At 48.2% G+C, this 9,710-nt stretch overlaps 2 protein-coding genes across 2 annotated transcripts; one reads left to right on the forward strand and one right to left on the reverse strand.

Annotated features, from left to right (window-relative positions):
• Positions 1-2,988: 2,988 nt before the first annotated feature.
• Positions 2,989-4,585, reverse strand: HSPB2 (heat shock protein family B (small) member 2). The gene is made up of 2 exons (XM_025266901.3): positions 4,155-4,585; positions 2,989-3,660 (listed from the first exon to the last, which is right to left on the reverse strand). Exons 1-2 carry the CDS (start codon positions 4,246-4,248, stop codon positions 3,206-3,208), a joined length of 549 nt encoding a protein of 182 aa, XP_025122686.1. The 5' UTR covers positions 4,249-4,585; the 3' UTR covers positions 2,989-3,205.
• Positions 4,586-5,129: 544 nt separating this feature from the next.
• Positions 5,130-8,626, forward strand: CRYAB (crystallin alpha B). Its single transcript, XM_006065260.4, has 3 exons — positions 5,130-5,541; positions 6,669-6,791; positions 8,283-8,626. The coding sequence occupies exons 1-3, from the start codon at positions 5,341-5,343 to the stop codon at positions 8,484-8,486; spliced, it is 528 nt and encodes a 175-aa protein (XP_006065322.1). The 5' UTR covers positions 5,130-5,340; the 3' UTR covers positions 8,487-8,626.
• Positions 8,627-9,710: the final 1,084 nt, after the last annotated feature.

Consider the following 9,710-nt stretch of genomic DNA (forward strand, 5'->3'; position numbering starts at 1 on the left):
AGTCTCTTATCATCCTTGTCCAGAATCTGGGTTTGAAGACTGGACTCTTTTGGAAACTAAAATTTAGGGAAATGTATTCCTTTTGTGTTCTCTCTTGCTAGTGGAATGAATGTGGGCAAATCACTTTTTTTCTAGGACCTGTGAAAATGGAGGACTGAACTCATTACTTAATGCCCTTTCTGATTTTATGATTGGAGTGATCTCAGCACTTCTTAACCATTCACTTCTCCCTTGTCAGTACAGAACTATGGAATCTCCATTTAATCTCAACTCAGCTTCTCCAATGACCAAAGTTAGACTCATTCCACACTCATTGGCAAGTAGGATGTAGTTGAGCAAATTCCTTAGTAGAAAATAGGGACTCTTGGAGAATTTGTGGAACCTATACGGCTTGACTGCAGTGTTCCCACTCCATCTTTAGTGTATTGTTTAAACGCCCAATTATTTGTGTGTCCCTTAAGGATGTTCAGAATCTAGCACTCAGCCCTGTACTCCACAGAGAGTACCCTGGACTCTTCATTCTTCCTCCATCTTCTTTCTTTATGAAAAACAGGGATAAAAAGAGTGACAGCCTTACAGGATTGTGGTGAAAATTAAGTGAGATAATGTATATAAAACTCTAATACAGGACCTGACACATGGGACCCTTTCAGTAAGTCCTAGCTATGGTTATTATTATTACTTTTTGTTCTCAGCTAATTGTTAGATGGTATAGCATGTTACCTTATTATCTGGTGCTAAACCATTGCACTAGCCTCTTATTTCATGGCCATGCTTCTCCCTGGCAAACCACTCTGTACTCTACTATTAACTGTATTCTTTTCATCCTGTTACCCAAACTTCTTAGCCTGGTACTCAAAGCCCTTCATAATCTGGTCCCTTTTCAGCTACTTTCTCTAATTTAAAGGAAAACGCACTCCAAAGGAACCAGCACTGTGTTGTGGCAGTCAGAAAACCTGATACACTTTAAGCAGCATTAATAGAAGTCTAGAGTGATAAACTGGAGAAGGCAATGGCACCCCACTCCAGTACTCTTGCCTGGAAAATTCCATGGACAGAGGAGCCTGGTAGGCTGCAGTCCATGGGGTCACTAAGAGTTGGACACGACTGAGCGACTTCACTTTCACTTTTCACTTTCATGCATTGGAGAAGGAAATGGCAACCCACTCCAGTGTTCTTGCCTGGAGAATGCCAGGGATGGGGGAGCCTGGTGGGCTGCCGTCAATGAGATTGCACAGAGTCGGACACGACTGAAGCAACTTAGCAGCAGCAGCAGCAGAGTGATAAACAAGGGTATTGATTATTCCACTGAAATATGTACCAGTCAGTGCATGATTGGAATAACAGTTTTAGGTTTACATGTTGAATTTCAAGTTACACTTCAAGAGGCAGTGTATTCAAGAGAAAGTTGTCTGAGTTGTATGTGGTATGGAAAGTCCTATAAAATATGGTTAAAAGAATTAGGCATGTTTTACTGGGAAAGAAAACCAGTGGGAAAAAGTTACTGAAATGCAGATTTTGGTTCAATAGAAGGAAGAATTTATAACAGATGTGTCCAAAAAGAAAATGAAGTGAGCTACTATGAAGTTCTAAGCTCTCTGTCACTGAAAATGTCCCAGAAGTTGACTAAGAATCTTCAAAGTGTTTGAATGGATTGGGGATTTGGACAAAATCAGAGGTTGCAATTTTTTTCTAGCTAAGGAAACTTTTCTTTTAAATGAAGCTCAAGTAAAATTATAAAACAGATCAAAGCAAAGCTGTTTTAATAGAAGTCTAAAGAGGATCCTTTTAAAATTATTTTTCTTCTCAACTAGATGTTAAGATTCTTGAGAGTAGACAGCAAAGGAGCATAGTTTTAAATTTATATTTACAGTGTATAACCTCCCTGCCATATTACTTGGGGGTTAAATAAATATTTGTTGAATGAGTGAACAAAAGAATGTATCAATCGTTATTTCTCTAAGGCATGCTTTAGTTTTTAATAGATAGCAATCTTTTAACCAAGAATTGAATTATTTAAGTGAGGGTTCTTTTCCTGGGAGTCCACAGATCCTTAAGAGGGCATATAAATGGATCTCAAGAGCTGTGTGAACCTGTTCAAATTGTGTACCACATTTCAGAGCATGTGTATTTTTCTGGTAAGAGGATTTATTGCTTTTGTAAGATTTTTTCAAAAGGGTCTATTAAAAAGTTAAGAATCAACCAACCACTTTAATGGGATAATTTCAGATGTCCATTACAACCTAGTAAAAGATGTATTTGGGGTCAAGGAGGTCTTCTGTGCATTCCTCCAATCATACACATTCATGCTCTCTTGATTACAGAAAGAAATTAAGAGGTCAACCCTCCAGGCTTTTTTGAATACACCATACTCCTAGTACTGAGACTCTACTGCTAAAGGAAGTTTCCCTGGCTGTCATCACCAAACCAGTACCCTTGGACTGGGTGGAGGGATGCAGGGATTCCTCTCTTTGGGATGTATCACGACTAGAAACAAATGCTTTCTCTCCCAGGCAGAGGCTGGGGAAACTTTGTGGTTCAGCAACAACGGCAGAGGCTTCTGTGTCTATGTTGCTGGCTCTGCATTCTCGATCCCTCAGAATCAGAGGCCAATTTCCGTGGGCAGACCAGGGCTTTAGGCATCTCTGCATCCAAAAGCCGTTTTCCCAACCCCTACCCAAAACAGGCCAGACAGTCTGGAGACCCTTGTTTTTGTGTCTCTAATCACCAGCTCAGACAATGCCCTCCGGGCTGTTTGGATGACATATCCCTTTCCCCTCCCAGGATCACACTCTCTTTTGTTGCACTGTGAGAAAATCCTGGCCAGGAATTTGATGTGGAGCCAGTGTCAGCTTCCCGGTGTGATCTCAGCATCCACGTTTGAGTTCAGAGTGCTGTGGAGTTGGGTCCACCTAACTGAGGACGTTTTTGTCTCTTTCCATGCCCATGCCCTCCTCCAGGCCACAGAATAGGGAGCAGCACAACAAGGCCCTGAGATTTGGGTTTATTCAGCTCCACCCAAAACTAAACGAAACAAACAAACAAAAAAAATGCTATGACACGTCCCAAGGGACCAAACCATACATTGTGACCATGCACGTTTCCCTTCCCCCAAGGATGCGGCTACCTCCGGGGTGCTGGGCAGCTGCTTCTATCAGGGGCCGGGAACTAGAAAGGGGTTCAGTGGGTGCTGGGTCTGTGGCGCTCAGGGCTCAACACCGACGGCCTCCTCCTCTTCCTCTGGATCAGGGGGCGCTGGGAGCAAGGAGATATAGACCTCGTTGACCTCTGTGTCCAAATGTCGGCCGCCTCGAGGCGCCTCCAGGTTGAGGATGCCGTCGTGGGAGAGCGCGGCGCGGACCCGCCAGGGGTCAACGTCGGCGGGCAGGACGTAGGTGCGGCAGAACTCGCGCGACACGAAGCCGTGGCGGTCCAGGCGCTGCGGGTGCCGGGCGGACACCTCCAGGAGGTTGTCCACAGTCCTCACGGTCACCTCATCTGGGGTAAAGTGGCTCACGTCCAGAAACGCCTGGAACTTGCCCTCGCTGAGCCTAAGCTCGGAGGCCCCTGCCCGGCTGCCCTCCCCAGCTGGCGCGGCCCGGGGCCGGACATAGTAGCCGTGGTAGAGGGTAGGGGTCAGGATCTCTTCTGGCAGGAGGCCTGAGGGACAGAGAGAGAGAGAAAGCGAGAGGGCGGGATGAAGGAGGATGAAGTGAGAGAGCAGGAGGCCTGCTGAGGGCGGCAGCCGAGGAAGGAGAAGCAGGGGAGGGTCCCGCAGGCTACAGGGAGGCGGCTGGGGAGAAGGGATGGAGAAAGGGGATACACTGGGGTAGAGGAGAGCAAGGCAAACGGGGTCCGGGTGGGCCGAAGAGTGGGGAAAGGCCCTGGGGGGCGGGGTAGGGTGGGGTGGGGGGGGCGCTTAGGGGCAGATTCCGAGTCCTGTGGGCAGCATCTGCACCGAGGCCAATAGGAAGGGGAGCGCGCCCGGCTTGGAGGGGGCGGCGAGGGGGGAGTCTGGGGTGGGAGATGACTCGCCCCAGGAGTTCAGTTAAGCCCGGAGTGGGGTGGAGGCCAGTTACCATTGGGAGGTCAGCCCAGAATCTCCGGAGGTGGGGGTGGGAGGCAAGGGGGGTGGGGTGGCATCCGTGCCATACCTTCCCCGAAGCGCTGCTCGCCCAGGCGGCTCGGGTTGGCAAACTCGTACTCGGCGGTGGCCGGGTGGGCATGTGGCACCGAGCGGCCCGACATGGCTGCAGACGCGCCGGCGGCCCCTGTCCGAGGTGCGGCCCCAACAGGCGCGGCGGGACCCCTCCAGCTGCCGTGGAGCCGGGGCGCGGCGGGGGTGGGGGCGGGGTCTACACCACCCAAAATAGTGCGGAGCCCGGGGGGAGGGGCGGCGAGCGCCCGCGACCAGCGTGTGACCCGCGCCGCCTGGACCCCCGTCCCCTCCCCTGCACACCCTTCAGCTGTCACAAGCCTCTCCCGCCCTGCACCTCCACCCCACCCCCCACCCCGCACCAGGACAGCTGGGGTTCGGGGCTGGGGAGGGAGCCGGCGTGTAGAGGCTGCTGCCCACGGCCGGGAGAGGCCTCGCTGAGACCCTCACCAACAGTTTGCACGTTTTTCTCCACCTCCTCTTCTCCCTAGTGGCAGACAACCGGCACCCCACTTCATACAGCTCTCCCCTCGGTTTGAGGTTCTGCCAGCCGCGGAAAGTGAAAGATGCAAACAACTTTCTATCCTTTATTTGGGGGTGGGGTGAGGAGCCTTCCCCGCGAATGTCAGGGTCCTCTCTGAACCCAGCGCAACCCAGGGCACCACGTGGAAACCTGCCACGGCCATGCTGGTGGTCACTGCTTTCCCCTAGGGACCCACAAAGAGTTAATGTCCCTGGGGCCCAGCCTAGGAAGATTCCAGTTCCTGCCCAGGCCCAAGATAGCTGCTGGCCCCATTCCCTTGGCATGCAGGGCGGCAGGGGAGGAGGAGGGGCCCACTGCCCGCCGCTTGGGATTCCTGACTCAGTCCCAACTCCAGAGGAGGGGGTGGGGGTGGGTGCCATTGGGTGTGGACAGAAAGCTAGTGAAACAAGACCAGGACAGGTCACTGGCCAGCTCAGGCGCGTTTGTATTTCTCTTTTCTTAGCTCAGTGAGTACTGGGTATGTGTCATTGTGCCAAATCCCCAATCACAAGTCCTCATGAACGGGCGGTGAGCTGGGATAATAAAACTCCTGACATCACCATTCCAGAAGCTTCACAAGACTGCGTATATAAGGGGCTGGCCGCAGCTGCGGCTGAAGGAGCTGACCAGCCAGCTGACGCCCCACACTCACCTAACCACCATGGATATCGCCATCCACCACCCCTGGATCCGCCGCCCCTTCTTCCCTTTCCACTCTCCCAGCCGCCTCTTTGACCAGTTTTTTGGCGAGCACCTGTTAGAGTCTGATCTATTCCCAGCTTCTACTTCCCTGAGCCCCTTCTACCTTCGGCCGCCCTCATTTCTGCGGGCACCCAGCTGGATTGACACTGGCCTCTCAGAGGTAAGTCTCCCCTTTTCCCGGACAGGAGAGTTCATTCTGGAACCTTCTGGAAGCATCTCCATCCACTGTCCTTTTCCTCCTGGCTTAAATCTATGCCTAAGGGTCCTACATGTCTTAGGCACTTGTGTGTCCTGCAGTGAAGACAGATGAGGCCCCTAGTTCCTGTCTTCCCCAGTCACCTATTTGTATTTGGTGTGCTCCTCTGTATCCTATTTGCTACATTTTCCATGCACTATGAAGGCCATTCTTTATTCCTTATCTTCTGGGTAGGATGTCCCTTTCTGGTTTGATTCATAACAATCTACAGGGAAAGAGTTACCTTCAGACTCCTTTGCTCACCCCTTCTAACACCTCACACTCCTGACAAATACTGTCATCTCACGTTTCAGAGCCAGGAAGACAGTCTTGCCTCATCCTGAGCTTTCCACCCCTGCTGCATGGAGCTGGAGACAGCAACCACTATTTTCTTCCTTCTTATTCCCTCAGCTATGATTTTCCGGGTTTCTAAGGGTTGTGATAGGGCACTGGCCTGGGTCCAAGCCTAATGAGGATAGAATGTAGGTCCACTTTAGGGACCCCCCCCTCAGTTGTCCTAAGACGGTGGGAGAATGGGGTGAACAGATAAGAGTGACAGAAGCTGTCACAGATAACACTCTGGTTTAAAAATATTCAAGTGTGAGTAAACAGGAGCTGAGTGGGCAAGGGCTTTGGAAGGACAATGGGAGCTAGCAGAACATTCCAGATTGAGTGGGTGGGAAACTTGGCAGAGACCTGAGTGAGAAGAAGGGGCCTTTGTCTTACAGACAAACGACAAGGCCAGGCATTGGCTTGGAGAAGCAGCACAAGGCACGCCGCGACCCATCCTTGTACTTTGTCCCCTGGGTGGCCTGTCTCCTTCCCTGTCCCTGTAAATAAAGTTTGAGCCTGACGACCAAGTGGTGTGCCTGGGGTACCACTATGGTGATGCCCCTGAGCCAGAGGGCATGTTTATTTAAAAATGAATTTTTAGCTAAAAAGAGGAGGATGAACCACCTGGACAGAGAGCAAATCTGCAGTGATGAGATTGTACTAGTATCATTTACATTCCTACCCTTTCTCTTACCCCGTCCCCACCTTGCTATTTCCAGATGCGTCTGGAGAAGGACAGATTCTCTGTCAACCTGGATGTGAAGCACTTCTCCCCAGAGGAACTCAAGGTCAAGGTGCTGGGAGATGTGATTGAGGTGCATGGCAAACATGAAGAGCGCCAGGTATGTAGCTGACTTTCTCTTCTGCTCTTTTTCCAGGGCATGCTATATGCCAGATACTGCCCTCAGCCCCTGAGGCCGGCAACGTTCCAGTCCTAAGCCACTGGCGTCAGGAACAGGGATAAACCTGTTGTTGTTTTGGCCAGATCTTTGTTGCTTATTTTGATTTGATTGCCTCAGGGATAGATGGGATGTTAACTTCCTGTTTAAGCCAGTGGTTCTCAACTTTGCCAAAGTTAAAATTACTAGAGGGATTAAAAAAAAATGCTCATGCATATCTCAAATCATTTAAATCAAGATTTTTAAAAAGCTCCCTAGGGAATTCTAATGCATAGTCAAGGCTAAAGACCACTGACTTAAATAGTGGTTTCAGACATCTGACTGTTTTACATAATTGTATTAATTGCATGCACTTGGAAGGCCCTTGAATTTGAGACTTTTAGGTATTCCAGAAGTCATTTCTCTTTCAGTTCAGTCAGTTCAGTTCAGTCGCTCAGTCGTGTCCGACTCTTTGCGACCCCATGAACCACAGCACGCCAGGCCTCCCTGTCCATCACCAACTCCCGGAGTTCATTCAGACTCTCGTCCATTGAGTCAGTGATGCCATCCAGCCATCTCATCCTCTGTCGTCCCCTTCTCCTCCTGCCCCCAATCCCTCCCGGCATCAAAGTCTTTTCCAATGAGTCAACTCTTCGCATGAGGTGGCCAAAAGTACTGGAGTTTCAGCTTTAGCATAATTCTCTTTAGCCCATCTTAATGCTGAACTACTTCGTTTGCCTAAATTTCAGAGCTGTACTCAGCTCCTAATATGCTAGATCCATGTGTAAATCAGTTGACAGCCTGTCTAAATAAATGTTTGAGATGCATGAGTTATAAAGGTTAGGGATGGAATTTTTCAGGAGAATTCTAAAGAATGAGATAACTTCTCATTACTTTCTGGGAGAGTTTTTCAGTGAGTTTGCTTCTTACTGATTAGTTGTAACACAGTAACTTGTGCATCCAATAGTATAGTGTGAGGTCCTCAGGCTGTTTCAGTTTTGCTATGATTTGATTTAGATCAGAGTCTCCTGGGTGTAGTCTTTATTATTGTTTCTGTTATTATCATTATTATACCTATTGGTCTGGAGCATTCCTGAAGCATCAGGACAATTTCTGGGCTTCCTTAAGAGATTCAAGTTTTAAATCGAGATGATACTCCAAATCCTGTGGGCCCAACAAACATTGATCTAAAACCTTTGGGAAATACTGCTGAACATATCCACAGCTCAGGGCTTGGAAAGCTAAGAAGTTTGGCTGTTCAAACCTCTCAGATTCTCATTGGTAGGAGTGACCACTTAGGCAATTCCATCATAGAGCCAACAGAACAACCATTTCACTTTCTCTCATGTTGCCATGCATTTGGCCACAGCTAAGGGAAAGGAGGATGTCTGAGTTTTAGACAAGTGATGCTATTTCCTGTTCTTATCTACCTCTTTCCTTCTTCTCTTGGTTTAGGATGAACATGGTTTTATCTCCCGGGAGTTCCACAGGAAATACCGGATCCCAGCTGACGTGGACCCTCTCGCCATTACTTCATCCCTGTCGTCTGATGGGGTCCTCACTGTGAATGGACCAAGGAAACAGGTCTCCGGCCCTGAGCGCACCATTCCCATCACCCGTGAAGAGAAGCCAGCTGTCACTGCAGCCCCCAAGAAGTAGATGCCCTTTCTCTAACTGCATTTTTTAAAACAAGAAAAGTTCCCCACCAGTGAATGAAAACCTTGTGACTAGTGCTGAAGCTTATTAATGCTAAGGGCAGGCCCAAATTATTAAGCTAATAAATATCATTCAGCAACAGATACCTGTCTTGCGTTTGAATATTTTGTGTTAATCATCACATTATGTTTTAGGGGGCTCCAGGGACATTAGAGTCTGAATGACTGTTTCCAACACTTACTAATGGGATAAATTTAGCAAACCACTTAAAACTTTATGGTCTTTAAGTCTTCCACTTATAACATGGGGTGCTTATTCCTACACTCATTGTAAAGAGTAAATTAAGGAGAAAAAGTAGGTAAAGCTCTTGGCAGAGTTCAAAGATCAGTTCCTTTCCTTTCCTTCCTCTTTGATTTTGGCCCTGGGTTCCAACAACACATCCCAGTGATGTCTCTATGACAATGCAGAAAATGCCTTAGTGCATCTCTGAAATGAATCATGTCACCAGGGAAGAGATGGTATCCTCAACTTTGACATTTTCCCACTGATAAGCATTGCCTTCAGCAGACTTACAAAGGCAATAAATACGACAGGTGATTATCACCAAACAAGCCTCTCAGGTGTAGTCTTTAAATTAGCTAGTGAACACTTACTAAGACTGGGAAAAACACAATTCATTGATCCATCATTTAAAAAGTTAAAGTTTTTTTTTTATTTTTTAAAATACTGAAATACAGTTGATGTACAGGCTTCCCAGGTGGCACTAGTGGTAAAGAACCTGCCTGCCAATGCAGGAGACATAAGAGATGTGGGTTCCATCCCTGGATTGGGAAGATCCCCTGGAGGAGGGCATGTCAACCCACTCCAGTATTCTTGCCTGGAGAATCCCATGGACAGAGGAGCCTGGCAGGCTGCAGTCCCTAGGGTTACAAAGAGTCGGAGATGACTGAAGCAACTTAGCATGTGCATGCACAGTTGATTTACAGTGTTGTGCTTATTTCTGCTCTACAGCAAAGTGACTCAGTTATCCATATGTATAGACATTTTTTTTCATATTCTTTTCCGTTATCGTTCATCACAGCATATTGAATATAGTTCCTTGTGCTGTACAGGAGGCTCTTGTTTATTCATCCTACATATAATAATTTGCATCTTCTAATCCCATGCTCCCAATCCTTCCCTCCCCATATGCCTGCCACGTCAGCAACCACAAGTCTGATTTCTATG

This window comes from Bubalus bubalis, chromosome 16 (genome assembly GCF_019923935.1).
Source record: "Bubalus bubalis isolate 160015118507 breed Murrah chromosome 16, NDDB_SH_1, whole genome shotgun sequence".
Taxonomy (NCBI): domain Eukaryota; kingdom Metazoa; phylum Chordata; class Mammalia; order Artiodactyla; family Bovidae; genus Bubalus; species Bubalus bubalis.